The sequence below is a fragment of the Cryptomeria japonica genome, chromosome 4 (genome assembly GCF_030272615.1).
Source record: "Cryptomeria japonica chromosome 4, Sugi_1.0, whole genome shotgun sequence".
Lineage (NCBI taxonomy): Eukaryota > Viridiplantae > Streptophyta > Pinopsida > Cupressales > Cupressaceae > Cryptomeria > Cryptomeria japonica.
Genome location: NC_081408.1, coordinates 254943173 through 254962295, shown reverse-complemented (window position 1 = coordinate 254962295; position 19123 = coordinate 254943173). Strand labels below are relative to the sequence as shown.

Sequence of the window (19123 nt, the reverse complement as noted above, 5' to 3'; positions counted from 1 at the left end):
CATGTGGAAGGACTTAGTAGCCCTGAGTCTTCTCAACTGTACGTCTAAGCAATGGCTAATTATCCTAGCCCAATGTATTGTACCCTTTCCTTGAACAATCACCTGGATGAAGTAAAACATCCATTTCTCAAAATAGAAGGCATGAGGTGCTCCTGTAACTCTGTTGAGCATGGTAATCAAATCTCTGTACTCCTCTTGGAAATCAATCCTGTGTGGTGTGTTCGGTACTTTGCTCAAACGGGGACGACTCTTGAGTAGCCAGTTCTTGTTGATTATGCTTAGGCAAGCATCTGGATCATCATCATACACTGATCTGGCTCCTTCAATGCTCTTGTATATCATGTCCCTGTGCTCTGGAAGATGGAAGGCTTCACTTATGGCTTCCTCTGAAAGGTACGCCAAAGTGTTTCCTTCGTTGGACACAATTGTCCTGGACTGCGGATTGTAATGACGGGCACACTCGATCATCAACTCGTGGCACTGAATGGCTGGAGGAAAACCGGCCGCCTTAATGATGCCACTCTCTATTATTCTCCGGGCGACAGGTGATGGCTTGCCGATGTAAGGGACCTCCCGGAACTTCTTCGTGCTAAAGTTCCCCATGTTTGTATCTCCAATGTTGCTCCACTTGGACACGATCTTGGTCTCCACTTCTTCGGTCTTCTGATCTTCTTTCATGAGAGCCGAGCGACTGGTGGATGCTCCCGCCTTTGGGGTCGCCATACCTACACAACATTTCATTATAAGAAATAGATTTTGCAATAAATAACGTAAATAAGAGAGATAAATTTTAGGAAACCCCATGATAAGTCTCTAGAGTTATCATTTCCTAAAATACAACGATTGAGCTAAGAGATTCAAAATTCAAAATTTCAAAATTTGAAATATGACGATGAATGAATAAAACAATAATAATAAATCGCCATACCTCGATAGAGAGCTAACTCTAGAATGCAAAAACAAAATTTGCCTAGGCAAAATTTGAGGTATAAAGTAATCTTCAATATGATCCCCTCAAAATTGACTTCGCCACCTCTGGATAGAACGTGATCCTCAATTATCGCCTTGGACGTGGTCCCAAATGGATCTTCAAGTTCGCACACATAAATCTCCAAGTCTTTAGCAAATTCGCCTTAGGCGTGGTCTTCAAATTCGCCTTGGACGTGGTTTCAAATGGATCTTCAAACTCGCCTTGGTGTGGTCTTCAAATTCGCACCACCCTTGGTCTTCAACGTAATTTGCACTCTATATTAGCGCCACCTTTGGTTTGAAATCGCACCACCTTTAGATAACTTAGCGCGCCACCCTTGGTTGAATGAAACTCGCACCACCTTTGAAGTGTCTACGCCACCTTGGATAATATTTGCACTATATTCGCCTCTTTCAATTCGCATGAAGGAAGGTAAAATAATGATGTAGAAATGATAGTTTTTACCCCCCTTATATAGCGCGTTCATCCTTCACCCCTTAGGTCGACTTGATAAAAATAAAACCATTTTTTAAATGATTTGCAATGAAATGACAAGGCCGACCTCCTTAAATGAGCGCTTGAAATCGATTTTTTATTAATTAAATAATTAATTATTAATGCCTTGCGTTTTTTAAATGAGAATTTCGATTTTTAATAAAGGCAAAAAATAATTAATAAGAGATAACGCCATATTAAATGCCAAATAAAAATGGATTTTCAATTTTTAAATCGATTTAGCATTTAAGGAAAATTTGAATTGTTTAATTTGGCGCCAAAAATATGAAAATAAAGGGACGTACCTCATCGCTCTGGTCCCTTGGAGAGGGACAGGAGCGATCCATGATTTTTGGCATGATTCTTGCGCTTTCAACGTTCAACTCCATCATCTCCATGTTGATTTTGCGATGTTTGTTGGGTCCTTCAAATTTGAATTTCATTCTTGTGCGAACAAGTGCATCTTATGACCATTATCGCCCTGGTCCCTTGGAGAGGGACAGGAGCGATCCTAAGTTTTTTGCTTGAAATTCTCCATTTTGGTACGATCCTTTCCTTGTATCATCTTCCAAATGCCATTTAAAACCCTGTGCGTCCTTGCCTTAACGTGATTTTCAAAGAATATCACTTGTTTTGCCTAACATCGCCCTTGTCCCTTAGAGAGGGACAGGAGCGATCTCCATGTCTTTATGTTCATCTTGTATCTTTGACCTTCGTACCTCCATTGTAAGGCGAATAATATCATTGCTTGTGTCCTTTCACGCACGTCCCACTCGCTTTTGCAAGGTACCTTCGATGTTATAAGGATCATCGCCCTTGTCCCTTGGAGAGGGACAAGAGCGATCCATATTTTTTCCTTGATCTTGGCGACTTTTAAACTTCGATCTCCTTTGCAACGTCTTCCCAACTATGTCCCTTACCTTGCTAACCTCGCTTCGCTTCGATCTTTGTAGGAACGTGAGTGTTTTTGATAGAATCGCCTTGGTCCTTGTCCAAAGGACAGGAGCGATATGGGGGTTTTACACTATTTGGCGATGTTTAAACGTTCAAAACCCTTGCGAATTATCTTCAAACGATGCCTTGGACCATATGCAATCTTAGGACGTCTTGACTTAGCTTGATCTTGAAGCAAAACAAGGAATCCAAAGCAAATCGCCCTGGTCCCTTGGAGAGGGACAGGAGCGATATGATCCCTAGGTCCATTTTGGTGATTATTTAACGTTTGAAATCTTCATGCATCACCTTTCTACCTTTCCGTGGACCCTCTAAGACCTTGCGAAATCTTGTCCTTACGTAAATCAATTATCTTCAATGCGTGTAATAACGTCCTTTCGATCCTCTTGGTAGCTTAACACTTGCTTGTCTTTTGAAATCGATGCTTTAATGGAAATATCGCTCTGGTCCCTTGGAGAGGGACAGTAGCGATCTGGGTCTTAGAGTGCACATTCCTTCCATGTGATGACCTTTACAACCTTGCGCTTGATGGAAATGCCCTAAAATGTCTTCGCCACCCTTCGTCTTGACTTGGATTGGTTTAAACATGAACAAGAAGCAATACAACCATTGTATCACCCTGGTCCCTTGGAGAGGGACAGGAGCGATCCTCCCCTTGTGGCCACTATCTCACTTTGCCAGGTTCCAAGTTTATATTCAACGGACTCGTCCTTCTTCCCTCTATTCATTCATGCCTTGACATCATTTGTAACTTTGCAAGAAAAGCAATTATATCAAAAATCGCTCTGGTCCCTTCCTGAGGGACAGGAGCGAACTAGGCATTTAACACTGGTATGGACGTCCCAAAAATCTTCAATTTATATTCAATGCGTTCATCTCATGTTCTCCTTTGTTTTTGAACGTAAACTTGCCTTGACCCTTGTCTGGATTTTGCAAAATGAAGGAAATCGCTCTGGTCCCTGGGAGAGGGACGAGAGCTACAAGGTACTTCGCCCTGGTCCCTTGGAGAGGGACAGGAGCGATTTGGTCAATATAGGTCATTCTCCTTCGTTTCTGCATATCAAATTATATTCATTTGGCAAAGCATCCTCCCTTGAACGTCCTCAAATCATTAAGCTCTCGAAATCTTGCAAGGACAAGGTGAAATTTGAATTGTAGCTCCGGTCCTTCACTGAGGGACAGGAGCGATTTTCCTCCTGGAGGCATTTCGGTGCTCATGAAAATCTTCAATTTATATTCAATGGAAAGATCTCGCCGTTCTCCATCACTTCAAACGTAAAATTTGTCTGGACTCTGCAAGGATGATGAGATATTTGAAATTGAGCTCCCGTCCTTCACTGAGGGACAGGAGCGATTTTGCTCCTACAGACCAAAATAACAAGATTTTTCACATTTTAACACTTCACGAGGCGAAAACAAATCAATTCCAATGCCCAGGATCAAAATTCAAAAAGGTCAAAATTTGGTCAAAATATTCAATCAGACAAAAATTCACATTTCATCGTCAACACTTAGATTAAGCTCTGCATGATCATTCCAATTGAAAATTAGACTAATTTGGCGAAATCATTGCATTCAAAATTTGCATTCTAGAAAAGAAGCTCAAAAGCTCTCAAAAACAACTGGATTTTGGCTTGAAAAGGCAAAATTTAAAACCCTAAGGCTTGGCCCTAAATCCAGACAACTAACTGACTAACAAAACCCTAAAAACGAAAGTGAAAACGAGCGAAAAACAAGCAAAAAGAGGGGGTCCCCATTTGCGATGGGGCGATGTGTGAAATGGTCACAACACAATGAAAACAACAATTTCACAAGAAAGTGAATACTGCATTAAAGTGTGCAATTTACTTATCATTGCAAAAGTTGAATACAAGAAATGCAAAACAGGAGCGTACTAGTTACTTTTGATGAAGGTAGAGATCAATGGTTTTTGAGCTCCATGAATCTCCCAAACATAGCATATAGCAACTTGTACCTGCAGAGTGAAATGGTGCAATTTCATCCTATTAGCCAAGCTAAATAAGAGGGAAAAACTCTTGGAGCATGTCTAAATAAATATTAAAAAAGAGTTGCTCATTTATCTAATATCCAGGTACTTGTAAATTTGAATGAACATGCACTCTATTTTATGCATAATGTAGGTTCTTTTCTAGGATTAATCATTATCACATTGAAGAGTATAACATTGTGCTTTTTATTGAATTATATGTAGAAATGATTTTAGCATAATAACAAAATCTATTCTGTATAAAATTGCAAACAGAACAAGAACAATAAAAACATAAGCAGGAAAAGAAACATTCTATTCTTTTGAATAAAAGTTAATTGTGTTGATATTTATATAATATTATAAAAAACCATGGACTGGCTGCCATGGCAAAGCCACTAGGTGAAGAACAGTACTTTTAAGAGGTGATCAAGACAAAAGCAGTACCATGCATGATTACATCAGATAATCGATATTAAACTAAACTAATGGCAATAAGCAGTTAATGATAGGAAACACCAAAAGGCTAAACATACAGATACTATATAAAATCTTGATGTGACTTAAAAGTTCTCTGAGTTAGCTTATTCTTCGGCACTTTGTAGCAAAGGAGAAAGCGGCATATCTCCCAAGATGGGGCATGATCTTGAAATACATTGTCACTTGTTGGGAGAGCACCTAAAGTCACTCGTGTGCCTTGCCCATGTTCACATTGCAATATGATCTTCCAATAGTCACTCTTTGAAATGACTGATAAGGGTACAATGTCTCCTGGCCAACAGTATCGGTCATTTGAGGAAATGCACATGGTCAAGCATTCAAGCGCAGAGCAATATTGTGGCAGTTGAATTGCACTACATCAGCCAGCTGACACCATTGTTTCAGAGAATTTCCACAATGGTTTATATTCTAAATTGGAGGCATATAGAATTTTGCATCAACTAAAAAAGGCATTCATACTGAGAAGTGAGGCACTAATCATCTCTTTCCTCCTGAATATAAGAGACCAAGATAGAGAAAAATTTCCAGGTTATTGGCTTCAAATTGTTTAGTGCCCATGGCAGCTAGCAGCCACAAATAATCATTAATATTGGCCAGACCAATAGGGAGAGTTGACTCTTTCCTTTGGAGAAATTTATCACTAGATTTGGAGGATAGTGATGGGCATATAGGGTAACTAAGGCCTATAGCTTGTTCTCCCACTATTACATTGGTGAAAAGTTTGATGAGAAAGGGAATGTCATTAAAAACTGAAAATTGTGGGGGACAAACATTTGTAACTGAGAGAGGAAAAGACCTTGATTTGTGAGAAGAAAATAAAGAATAAAGCGGAGTGTGAATCCCCTTAAACAAATTAGGACTGCACAAAACACTATGGCATAGTGGGAGACCAAATTGCTAGCACAGAAGATGGCAATAAAAGCAGAGTTTAAAGAGTCGATACGAGGTTTTTTCAGCCAATAAACTTGAGATTCTACTTGAGAGAACTTAACATTATGTGACTACTGTTGGGTGCCATCACTCTCCAGAATTTTCGGGTTGCAGCAAATCACAATTGCTTCAGTAGTTCCCTACTAGGATTGATTAACAAAGTGTTCCTTTTCCATTGTATGTACATAGATTTATTGGGCCTACTCCTTACGTAAATTTTCAGGAGTGAACTACTTCCATGAAAGTATATACAATTACAACATTTGATATCGCCTTTTGATAGATTTTGACAAAATCTCAGTGCTTCTCTTCATTTTCACAACAGCTATTAATTGCCTAGTGAAAGGAGATCTTTTGAAAAGATACCTTGAAATTCTTGCTGGCCTAGCATATAAAGTTTGTATGGTGCTAACCCAGTATTTATGTTAGGAATCGAGAGAAATCAGCCACATTTGCTTGCTTGTTTCTCAACAAATTTCATAGGGCTGACTTGGAGAGGCTTTCCATCAAAATGGGAGTCAGCAGTGCATCTTTGGATGGTTTAAACAAGTAAATCACCCTCACATTGTCAAACAAGCATTCAAAATTTCAAACAGCATAAAAGAACATGTCTGTAAGTTACTTTCAATATATTTATGGTATAGACCTAATTAAGTCTAATAAGATGTAATATGTTGGACTAATTTATTTTTATGTTCTGATATTCGTTTGATAGAAAGCCAACATATAGATATACTAACTATTTATGTGCTTTGCAATTGAACTAAAATTAACACAACTGATATTGCATTCACAGTATTTTCACATGAAATACCTAATCTGCCATAAAAATCACATCCAATGTTGAAACATGACACAATTCAACATTTAACAACTGAAAACAATTTATCTGTATACATATTATCCTCAAAAGCATTTGAATATAATTGACCTGAAAAATAGTTGACAGCTGATTACATGACAAAAACCATGCTGGAACTGTTCAAGGTGGGCTGTACGCTTCCTTTATTCCTCCCAAACTGCTGTGACTCCTCTAATTCCTCCCTATCATATGGGGCATCTGAGGCATATATGATTTCCACATCCACTTCTCATCACTCCACCAGCAGCAAATACCTCCGACGTCACTTCCCACCTCCTCAAGTCTCCTACAATGATGTGGTTCACCTTTCCTTTCTATATGTCAAACTTTATTAATTTCCAAGGATGTGCCGCTGGGCTGGCCCACCAAAACTCCTCACAGTAGCTGTGATTCTCTATATATTCCCATGCCCCTTCCAAAACAATGTGGCAGTCTTATCTAGTCAAATAGAATGTATGACTAGGTATAGAAGACAAACTGGCCTATTTAGGGCTCTTGTAATTTCTCAAAAGGATCATCATCTGATATTATAAATATTTCCTGCAAATATCCAATTTTTATCACAGCTGGGAATGATAAATTAAAATACCTTTCAATAATTCCAATATCGAGTATTTATTTGCTTGCGAATCTTTTCAACAAATCTTCGTAATCTCCAATATCAAGTGCACCAATGAATCTTATATGAATCCACCTACAAATTGGCTAGGAGGATTTCCCTAATCGAAACCAATTTCGCCATAGGGTTTTCATCCTAGGCCAATGGATTAACAGTTGCTCACTATCCCAACTAGGGTTTTGAAATGAAAATGCCAAGAATAAGTTTTCCTTCTCAATTCCCCTTGTACGCCTTTTTTGAATATAATTAGATATTATTCATCTTCCCACCAAAAGTGACTTCATAATTTAAATTTATATTTTAGGCCCCCATAAAATTCACTTTTAGTTTAACTATCCAACATTATAAAAAAATAATGTACTTCTTCTTTCAATGAATGTGCCAAGAGCCCAAACTTTAGACAACTTAATTTAATTAATAAATTAATTTGTTTTTTTCCAATTAGCCTACAAGAATTAAAATAGGCTAAGGGTCCTTTCCATGCACTTATGCCTACAAAGGGGGCATTACATTCCTCCCTCCCCGAAATCGCTCACCCTCAAGCAACTGTAGATTTGGATGTTGTACTATCTCTTCTCCTAACCATGTAGCATCTTCTAAAGGCAAGTACTTTCAATGATCAAATACTCTCTGATACTCTCGCTTCTCAACTTTCTCTCCTACATATCCAAAATAGCCTCGAGTACCAAGATTATTTACCCTCCTCATCCAACTATGGTTGTTCAAGAGGGCAAAATATGTTGTCTAAGTGCATTATTGAGGCACAAAATGTGAAAAATGTTGTGGATTTTGTATGCTCCAATAAATCCAATTCATAAGAAACCTTGCCTATCATCCTCACTACTTTGTATGGCGCATTAAACTATGGTTTTAGCTTTTTTGCTCCATTTTTCTTCAAAGAAGTTTGCCTATAGAGCTACAACTACAAAAAGAGCAAGTCACCAACCTCAAAAAAACAAGTCAACAATCTCAAATGATCTGTCCACCCTATGCTTATCGACATAAATCTTCTATGGATTTTGAGCTTGGAGATGTTCCTTCAATGACTTAGGAATGTCCTAGCTCTCCTAGAGCCAAACCTTTGCCTTCAAAACCCTATTATCAACAATGATCAAATCCACAATCATATCCACACAATGCTCTAAATGGATTCATGTGGATGGACATGTGATATGTTGTATCACAACAGTATTCACCCAAATATAACCACCTGATCCATGCCTTTTGTTGTCTTGCTACAAAGTTACACAAGTACCCCTTTACCTACTTGTTAACAATCTCTAGCTGCCCATCTATCTATGGATGGTAACTAGTGCTTGGAGTTAACTTAGAGTTGTGACCTTTTCACACATCGCCACATTGCAAATGCGGACCCCCTCTTTCTTGATTTCCAATTTTGTTAGTTTAGGGTTTTGGTAGTCAGGTGACAATTTTGAGCTTCAAATGTTCGAGTCTCATCCTTGGATGTGGTCATGTCTCTAGGTCCCCATGTTGCAAATAATGATGAATCTTTAGGTTTGATGTCAATAGGATCAAACTGTTGAAAAGAATGTTAAAATCATCCAAGTGTCAAGTTACCTCAGTTAATTTATCTTGCCAAGTGTTGAGTTTCAATTTTGCCTTAAAATGTGAGCGAAAATGATAAAAATGTTGCAAATTGATGTGAATTTTGTGTGGCAATGCTAAAAAGTCCCTATAGGAATCATTTTTCCACTCCTAGGAGGTGAAACGAACCCAAAAATGCACAAAGTCCCAATGGAATTCAATTTTCCACCCTTGAAAACTTGGGAAATTCATAAAGTCCCGATGGAAATAGAATTTCCACTACATAAATTGATGAAATTGGGTTAGTGTGGACTTAAAAAGCATGAATATCAACTAAGTTCTAAGAGGGGCATTTCTCCACTGAGCAATCAAGATGAAAATTGGCAAAGTCCCAATGGAGGACTATTTTCCACTCCATTTCGAGCATCAAAGCACCAATTTAATGTTAAAGACAAGAAAAGTCCTGATGAAGGTTGAATTTCCACTCTAGGACTTAGTTTACAAGCAAATGAAGATGTTTTTGTGGAAAGTCTTGATGACTGAAGAATTTCCACTCAGGACAAAACAATGGAAATGACGAGTCTCGATGGACGTCGTTTTTTCACTAGGCTCACAAATGTAAAAAATGTATAAGGAAAATGAGTCTTGATGACCCAAAACTTTCCACTTGAGGGAAAAATGACCAAAGTAAAGTGAATTTAATGTATGCTGATGGGCATCGATTTTCCACTTGGAGAGAAAATGATCAAGATGATTCAAAAACAACATGAATTGAGTGTCTTGATGGAGGTGGATTCTCCACTTGGGGTTGAATTGCAAGAATTGAACTAAAATTGTGAGTCCTAATGGGCATCGATTTTCCACTTGATGCATAATTACAAGGAGATAGCTGAATTTTATTGAAAATTATGTGTCCTGGTGACCATCGATTTTCCACCAAGAGGTTGGAAATCAAAATCACATGAAATTTTAAGGACAAATGTGTCCCCATGGAGATCAATTCTCCACCATTTCATTTGGTGGACAAGACAAGGGGAAATGAAATTGAATTTAAGTGTCCCCGCACATATCGTTTTTCCCCACCTTGCTGAGATAACCTTTTTTTATTCCACATTCGCTGTGTGGTGAAAGTGAAAGGTGAAATGCTGAATAAAAACACATGCCAGCAAGCAATATAATATCATTAAGTCACTGATTCAAGGCTGAGTGAGCTGGAAGAGAGGAGGGATTGAGACCGCCTAGGGGAGATTGCGCCACCATTGAAGACCATATGGCACCACCATTGAAGAGGATAATGTGCCACCATTAGAGATGTTTCGCAGCACCATTGAAAGAAACATCATTAACTAAAAACGTCTTTGCATCCAAGGAAAATCGCACCATTTCCAGCCAGCATAAAGAGCCACTTGAATCACATAACGAAGGACTTTCGGGCTGGTCAAAGACCAAAACCCTATCAATTGCAAGGTGGATGATTTTCAGACTTTGTCTCAGACCTTTGAGACTCGGAAATCAGACCCAAATAACTGAGCTTTGCAGATTTATCATTCTACTTTCAGAGCTCAGGAAGTAGTTTCAGATTTCTAAGACATTTTCAGACTTTTATACTCAGAAATCAGACTTGGACAGCGAACTTGATTGCAACATCATTCAATTTTCTAAGTTTGAAAGATATCTTGATTTTCAGGCTTACAAATTAAATTCAGACCTTTCTTAAGTCTAAAAATCAGGTTTCCTTAAGGCAAAATTTCCAGATTTTGATCAAATCATTTGCCTTTTCCAGATATTGTTTCATAGTTTCAACTTTCTGATTTTAGAAAGCTAATAAGTCTGAAAATCATTTAAAACTCAGAACCTAAGTCAATTTTGGTAAATTAATTGTTCAAGTTACCTTTGCAAATTTATTGACTTCTAGCTTCATACAAGTACCATGTCAAAGGCCGGGATAGCTGCAAGGATGACCTAGTTGTAGAATGTGCTTGAGGGATACTATCCAGAATCTCAGATATCTTCCAAATGGAAGAAGGTTAAAGACACCAACATGGAGTACCTGGATAGGAAAAGGATGAAACAAAGGATGTACGATACAAAGAACCAGCTACCCTCTCCCTTAGCAATCAACTTAATGAAGAGTGGAATCTACCACGCAGCTGGCTTCCCACCATCAATACAATGCAACGAGCTCATGGTTGAATGTGTCGGGCACTACGACCCACAGTCAAGAACAATATGAACACCTAAGGGGTCGGTGCTTGCATATCTCGCCGAGGAGTGAATAAGTGAGGCGTTTGGGATTCCTTGTCACCAAAGCATGCAAGCAAGAACTAAAGAGGACGCCCAAGCTATGTTCGAGAAAAGACCGGATGCATGTATGACTCTTATCAATAATGAGTTGGTCCTTGAAACAAGGCGCCACCATTCCAAGTTACCTAAGAGACTCCTAAGTTCAAATTTCAAAGAGTATAGTGATATGATCTTCCTACTCAACAAGATCATGAGAGCACCTCAAGGAGCTTTATTTGAGACATGGATGTTTTATTTCATTGAGACATCAGTTGGAACAGTAATGATGAATTGGTCAAAGATTATAAGTGATAACTTAGATATCTAGTTGAGGAATTTGGGTAGATAAACAAATCAACAAGCTAAGGAGGCAAAGTACTACCTTGACCTATGAGAAAATGAAGAGTGAGGAGTTTTCTCTCAATGATGATGAGAGAACTATATGTGATGTGAGAGCAAACAATGATGAGGAAAGTCAAGCTCCTAAGAGAAGAATGGGTATAGCTAAAGGAACACAAGCAAAAAGGTCAGGAGATTGCTAGTCAAGAATCTAGACACAAGAAGCACAAGTCCAATACTCCTCAGTCTACTATGAGTTCTTCATCTGTGAAGGAGAATAATATACCAAAGGAAGACAGTGAATCCGAACAAGGTTTTGATAAGGAGACCTGTTGATGCGTTTTTCATGAACATGCGAACACAGAATAAAATACCTAAAGGTACCTTATCCTCTCTTGAATAAAGCTCCCGACTGCTGAAGATCTCGCCGAAGGATCAATCGGAGTAACTCCAAGGTTCTTGTATGTAGGGTCTCTACGTGTGGATAAGCTCTTGCGGTATGATGTGATTTTGCTAGAATCACAAGGGGACTTACATTCGATGACCTGAGCGTCTGATTTGCTTTGGATATCACTGGAACGTGGGTCTTTACTGATCCTTGATTTTAAAAAAGGGAAAAAGGATAAGGGTTAGAACGGGATCTATTTCTAACACTAAGAATGTAAGAGCAATGGATGACCTTTGATGAAACTCTAAGTAAGTCTTGCTTTGACATGCTAGGATCATCTCCACAAGGTTAGTGCGATCTTCTAAGGATGGCTTTATGATGTTCAGATCACCACCACAAGCATAGACACCGTCAGGTTGATGCATATCAATGAAGAAGCGATAATTGAAGTTAAGCTTAAGCTGAATGATTCCAGTTGACTACACAAGGCAAGTTTGCAATCAACAAACCACTAGTAGTATGGATATACAAATTTCATCGTTGATCATACAAATTTCTTCCACTCATCTAATAACATGAAATCAAATTTGAGAAGTATAGAGACCATGCAAATTGTTGAATCAACACATAGAATTCACCATTTCTTCAATGAAGTTTACAAGTCTTTTGCAACAATGTCTTGGCAACAATCTTTTGCCTTCTCTTTCTACTCTACTCTAAAATGCTATCTACTAATTGACTATCTCTCTTTTGCTAACTCCTAACTATTCTCTGACTATTAACTATTAACCTTTACAAATGAGGAGCCAGGGCTTTATATAGAGAGCCCTTTACAGATTGACGGCTCTGATGGACTTAGAATCAATGGCTAGGATTACAAATAGAAACCCTAATTAGGGTTTGTTACAACAAACTTCCTTAGCCAATTAGAAAATTACATTCGCGGAGCGAGGACCAATAGGAAGCAAGGGTAGGTACACCGAAGTTTGTGCCGCCTCTGATAAATTAGATACCTTGAATCTGGTCACGCTGAGGTGGCCCAATCCGACCGAAGGAATGATGATTGAGATGCCACCCTATCTAACGCTTGTGACTTGGTTGATCCCTTTTCTGTCTCAATTTGATGAATGATGTATTCCTTGATTCTCTATGTGCTTGATGAGGCTTCCTTACTGTCAAGTGTTCTTTCTCCGGTAGCATACCTTGCCTTGAAGTGTTGGAGAAGCCTTTCTTTGTCATCTTGTGGTTCCTTAGTGTGGCGAAGTGAAGGTTTTGGAGGTAGCTGGCAACTCCTAGAACACATGTAGTCCACCTTTATGCCTTTGGAATGTCCTTGATGATGATGGACTAGAACAGGTCGTCCTTGTCCTGATCTTATTCCATCTGCAAAACAAACCAAAAGGTGATTAAGGACACATAATAAATTCATTCAACGTAGCATTTTCTACCTTAAAACATCAACAAGAAGACATCAAAATGAAGCTTGCTCATAATCCTTCCCAGGGACAGGCCCTATAAAAATTTCGCTCTGGACCCTTTGGAAGGGTCAGGAGCAAAATTTGCATTTTAGCTCAAATCTCACCATCTCCTTGCCTTGAACTTCTCTTGACATTTGAATTGCTTTCTCCTGAAGATATAATTGATTTGACCCCCGAAAAGACCAAAAGAGGATTTCGCTTTGGATCTAGACCAAGGACAGGACCTATTTAGAATTTCGCTCTGGAACCTTTAGAAGGGTCAGGAGCGAATTTTGACAAAGTTGCTCAATCAAACCTCATTTTCAACATTACTTCACCAAGATTAAGTCATTCACCTCCAAAATTGCCAAGGAAAAGGTTTTTCTCAAGGACCTAGGCAAAATATTAGACCACTTAGGAATTTCGCTCTGGACCCTTTGGAAGGGTCAGGAGCGAATTTCTCCTTTTGGGTTGATTTCTACCACTTCATCGCCTCAAACCTCTTCTCAAAGGCAAATATGCATCAAAGCCTCCTCAACCATGCCTCAAAATCCAAAACTTGGCCATATCAAAGAGCAAAATAGAGGAAAAGCGAATTTCGCTCTGGACCCTTTGGAAGGGTCAGGAGTGAAATTCTCATTTTAGGCTCATTTTCACCTTTTTCCTCCCTTCTTTGGCTTGGATATAACTTATTAGGCCTCTCCTGATCATCCTCCAGTCCAAGTTAGCATTCACTTCAAGGTTTTGTGAAGAAAAAAGGGGCTCATATGAATTTCGTTGTGGACCCTTTGGAAGGGTGAGGAGCGAAATTCCTCCTTATGCTCAAATCCTGACTTCATTTTCATATTTCTTCACTCCAAATAAGTGTTTTGCCCTCAATAATGCCAGGGAATGAGTTAGTTCTAAGTTTGGATCAAAGTATAATGTCCTATAGAGGAATTCGCTCTAGACCCTTTGGAAGGGTCAGGAGCGAAATTGAAATTCGCTTTGGACCCTTTGGAAGGGTCAGGAGCGAAATTGAAATTCTCTTTGGACCCTTTGGAAGGGTCAGGAGCGAAATTTGACATTTTGGTCTCTCCGTTAGGATTCATATATGGAATATAACATTTAAGTATTATTGTCAGGATGTTTGAGAGTGGTTTTGGACCTCCAGCAGTTATAATGCAAAATCTAGTTTTTGGAGGATTCTTCAATTTTCCAGACAGTCAAATTTCAGGATCAGGATGACATTCTAGACAGCCAAATTTTAGGACATTTGAAGATTAGGATGATATTCCAAACTTCACTCACCAATTTGACCTAACTCAGACCTTTAAAGATGATATTCACTCACCAAGTTTCATTGACCTCCTCAAACTCAAACAAGACACAATGAGCAACAAGAGCAAAACTTTGTCCTAAGGAAGACTTTCAAAGATGACCCTAACCCAGAGCATCCACTGACTCACCCTTTAGCTAAAACAAAGCCTGCTATCTTAGTGATCCCTCTGGCAACACTCAGCATGCAAAGGCTAATAGACAAAACCCTAAAAGACCTAGAAAAACAAACCCTAGAAAGCAAAAAGCAGGGGTCCCCATTTACAATGGGGCGATGTGTGAATACATCACAAGAAGAGCCTACCAGACAATGATCAAGATGAACATGCATCAGCCCAATCAGCACCACATGAAGATGAAGAACAGCAACCAGGATCTCCAAATATTCAGCTTGAAGTCAATTTAGGTGATGATGTGGTGCATCTTAGTAAGAAGAGAGCAAAGGATGAGGTAATTTCCACCTTGAGAAGACTTGATGATCATCATCAACTCGAGGATGGGATGGAATTTTCTACAATTTTTAATGGTTGATGAATAGAATGGAAAAAAAGAAAGTTGGAGAAATGCAGCCCATCAAAGATATAGATGACTTTTTAGCCTAGATTGGTAAGGCTAAAGAAAAGAAGGTGAAGAATTTCTCTAAAATTACTAGAGATGATTTGGGATCTCGCATTTTGCAAGTGGCTGCCCCAGCAGCTGACAAGCCTAGAGATGAGATCACTCCGATGGACTATTAGGTTACAGCAATTGATCTTGGACCATCCACAAAGCAACAAGAGTTTCAGGAGCTAAATGATTTCGCCAAGGCTATTGAGGCACGATTAAACAGAGTTGAAGAGAAGAAGAAAATATTAGAAATGGAGAACTGGAAACTCAAGGAATACATTGAGGGGTTGTTGAATCTCCTAAGGCGTGAAGATCCTACATTCATTTCACCCATCGCTATTGCTCATGGGTCACTTAATGATCAAGAGGCAATGAGGAGTACGTATCAGGAGGTTGGAAAATGGATAAAAGATATTTCAAGGCAAGTAGAGGACTTACTAGATCAGTTCGTCCATGCATATGATAAGACAGCATTACTCATGAACAAGACACAATGCTTGGAAGGAGTATGCGAAGAATTCCAACCAGTCCAAGACAAGACTATTCCTCGCCTCAAAGTGTTGAAATGAATTCCTACATCAACATTGATCCAAGAGAGAGTAATTCAGGAGGGAAATGTGCACTATTTCCATGGATGGTATTGTTCTTTGGCCATGAGGAAATCAATGTTTGAGCATGCGAAGGATGAGTGCATGGAAATGGAAGGATCAATCTTAGAGATACAATCAAAGAACCTCACTTCAATTAAAGAATTATTGGGACAAGATGTCCACACTTATAGCAACTTGAATTTGGAAGGATTGAAAGAGAAAATGAAGTTTATTTATTTTCAAGAGCTAGAGTCTATCAGGAAGAATCAGCTAGACGATTTGGTCTCTCTCATGATATTCATCAGCAACTTGCAAAAGCATACGCCAGATTGGCTAAACATCTTCGATGCTTGCTAAGATGCCTTGGATGTGATCGAATTGCAACAAGATGGTTTGCTAAGTGTCACAATGGAAGAGCTTAATTCAGTCATGTCTAGATTTGTTCAGTATGCAACCAAAGGGAGGGAGAGAAGAAGGAATATTCAAGAGGGCAGCTTGCTTGATGACTAAGCGGCATCTCACTAGACATCATTCCTCGAGCTTTGTGATATGTATAAGATTCCATTTTTTTGTTAGAAAACCTAATTAGGGCTGTGTTGGCATGATCTCAGCCCTTGATTCTAAATGAATCCCGGCCATTCATTTCATTTTGAGACTATATAAACCCCGTCTCTCATTTGGAAGGGAGAGATTTTGAGAACTGTCACTTAGATGCTGCCAAAATTGAATTAAATCATTGAACTTGGGTGAATTTTATGAGATCTTGGAGTATTGTGTGGTTCTTTAATCCTCAATTTAGTTTAGAAATTTGCTTCAAGTATTCTAGTTGAATGAAGAAATTGTTGAATGGATCTATATGAAATTCGTTTATCCATACCACTAGCTATTTGCTGATCGTAAATTTTCCTTGTGTGGTCAACTAGAATTTGATCTAAGCTTAACTTCAATTTCTATTTGCTCATTGATATGCATCGAATGGATGGTGTTAGTGTTGTGAGTATGAATCTGAATATCCATTGATTACCTTAGGCTTAGAAGATTGCACTAAGCTTCGTAGAGTTGTTCATTGTATGACTAAACTAAGCCTAGTATAATTTCATAGAGTTATTCACTATCTCTTGCATTCTAGGATTAGAATAGGATTAGAATAGAATTCCTGAACCCCTTTCCTTTTAGATTTTATTTCAAAATCTTTGTTAGAGATAGAATCAAGTACTCATCTAGCTAAATCATAAGTAATTTCAAAACCGTGGCAAAAAACTTCTATTCATGAAAGTCTGAGGCTTTATTAGAACAATTGTGTAAGTCCCTTTGTGCATACAGAAAATCACATCAACCATTGAGTTACCCACATGTCAAGACCTAACATTAGAAATCTTGGAGTCATCTTGGTTGATCAGACATTTAGCATCCGAGGTGATTTTGTTCAAGAGAGGGTAAAATACCAATTTATTTTGTGTTAAGAGGTGTTTAAAAAACACATCAACACTTAGTACCTCTTAATTTGCAAAGTTGCTGCCAAAACATACTAAGAAATCTCATGTTCTGATCACTAACACTGGTCCTAGGTAGGCCATGGAATATGAGCACCTCCCTAATAAACAACTATGCAACCTGCAGTGCCTTAAAGTCAAACGATACAGCATAAAAATGGGCATACTTGGTTACCCTGTCTACCACAACAAAACTGCAATCTTTGCTTTATATTTGTGGGAGGCCTGTGATAAAATCCATTGATATGATTCCCCCATTTCTACTGCAGAATGGGTAGGGGCTGCAACAATCCTAATGGAAAGGTATGCTCTAACTTATTTTATTGACACATCAAACATTCCCTAACATGTCTCAAGACATCATCTTTCAGTCCTTTCCATGTAAATATCTTCTCTTTCATTTTAGATTTGAGAACTAGATAAATCCTATCCTTGTACATAATGAGATCATCCACTATCCTATACCTTCCCCTCCATGACATCACAAACAAATATTTCTTAGAATACTCTACCAAGAGATAAGCCCTCCAATCTACTAAACTTTTTGCCATTGAGATTCAGGTCACAACCAACAAACTGCAAGCAGAATGGACCAAATGTAATGTGATGCAATCAAAATTGGATAAAACCCTACTCAAACATTAAAAATTGCCTAACATGTCTCAATACATCATCTTTGAGTCCTTTCTATGTAAATATCTTCTATTTCATTTTAGATTCGAGAACTAGATAAATCTTGTCCTTGTACATAATGAGATCATCCACTATCCTACCTGTCATCCTATACCTTCCTCTCCATGACATCACAAACAAATGTATTCTTAGAATACTCTTGTAATGTCCCCTTTTGGGATCACCTTATACTTTGCCCTAAATTCACAAATCTAGAATGAAATAAGGGCAAGCATAGTCAGGGATGTAACCTTCTTCTAAGAATAAGATGGGATAAGCCTACTTTTCGAAACCCGCAATGAGATTAGACAACAATGTAGATATAACACATGAAATACATCCAATTCTAAGGTTGGGATATCTACACAATCCATATCAACAATTACATGGAAACTCAACCATAATGAGGGTTGAGTTGGAAAACATGATGAGGTGCCCCAAGTATCCTCTACCCTAGGCCCAACAGCAAGACCTTATCCTCAGTGACCTCATGCGGCTCTTAGCCAATGGTCCTTAACCATCATCATGAGGTGGTGTACCTAGTGAGGGCTTTACACCGTTCCCCTCCATCATATCAACCTCTCACCTCTTATGATTGATTCACTTCAACAATAAGGTGCCTTTGACCCTCATCTAGTCATCATCCTAATGCCTTGACAATTTTACTTCTTGTATTTGTGAGCCATGGTGGAGAAGAGGAGAAAGATTGCGGAGAGTGCCCTACAAACCATCTCTTCCTAGACCCAACAACCGTACCCTTTGTACTCCTTTGGCCTATGGGCTCATCTTGTCTCACTTCGAGGTGGCGTATCTAGAAGGATGCTCATACACTGTACCCCTCTCACAATACTTTCATACTTCTGCTCACCATGCCGAGAATGGTTGAAATCAATATTTATGTCCATTATAATATTAACAGCATTATGTTGTATTATCACTTAATCAATGCGTGTCATCCATATTGGTAGTAATTTAATGTTACCAACTTATCTTGTATTAACAGTATCAAATTTAATATTAATAGTATTATACCATTTTCAATACCATAGCAGTTTTGATAAACAATGTTGACATTAGATTACTTTATCATGTGGGTTCCATTATATTAAATTATT

The 19123-nt window shown here is 38.6% G+C and overlaps 1 protein-coding gene across 3 annotated transcripts in view; it reads right to left on the bottom strand.

Moving 5' to 3' along the window:
* LOC131065551 (uncharacterized) overlaps positions 1–19123 on the bottom strand; it is a 247724-nt gene that overhangs the window by 190250 nt on the left and 38351 nt on the right. For all 3 annotated transcript variants that reach the window (XM_058000092.2, XM_058000090.2, XM_058000091.2), the window contains exon 3: positions 4322–4394. In XM_058000092.2, coding sequence (XP_057856075.2) covers positions 4322–4394 — 73 coding nt within the window. The remainder of the gene's footprint in view (positions 1–4321; positions 4395–19123) is intronic.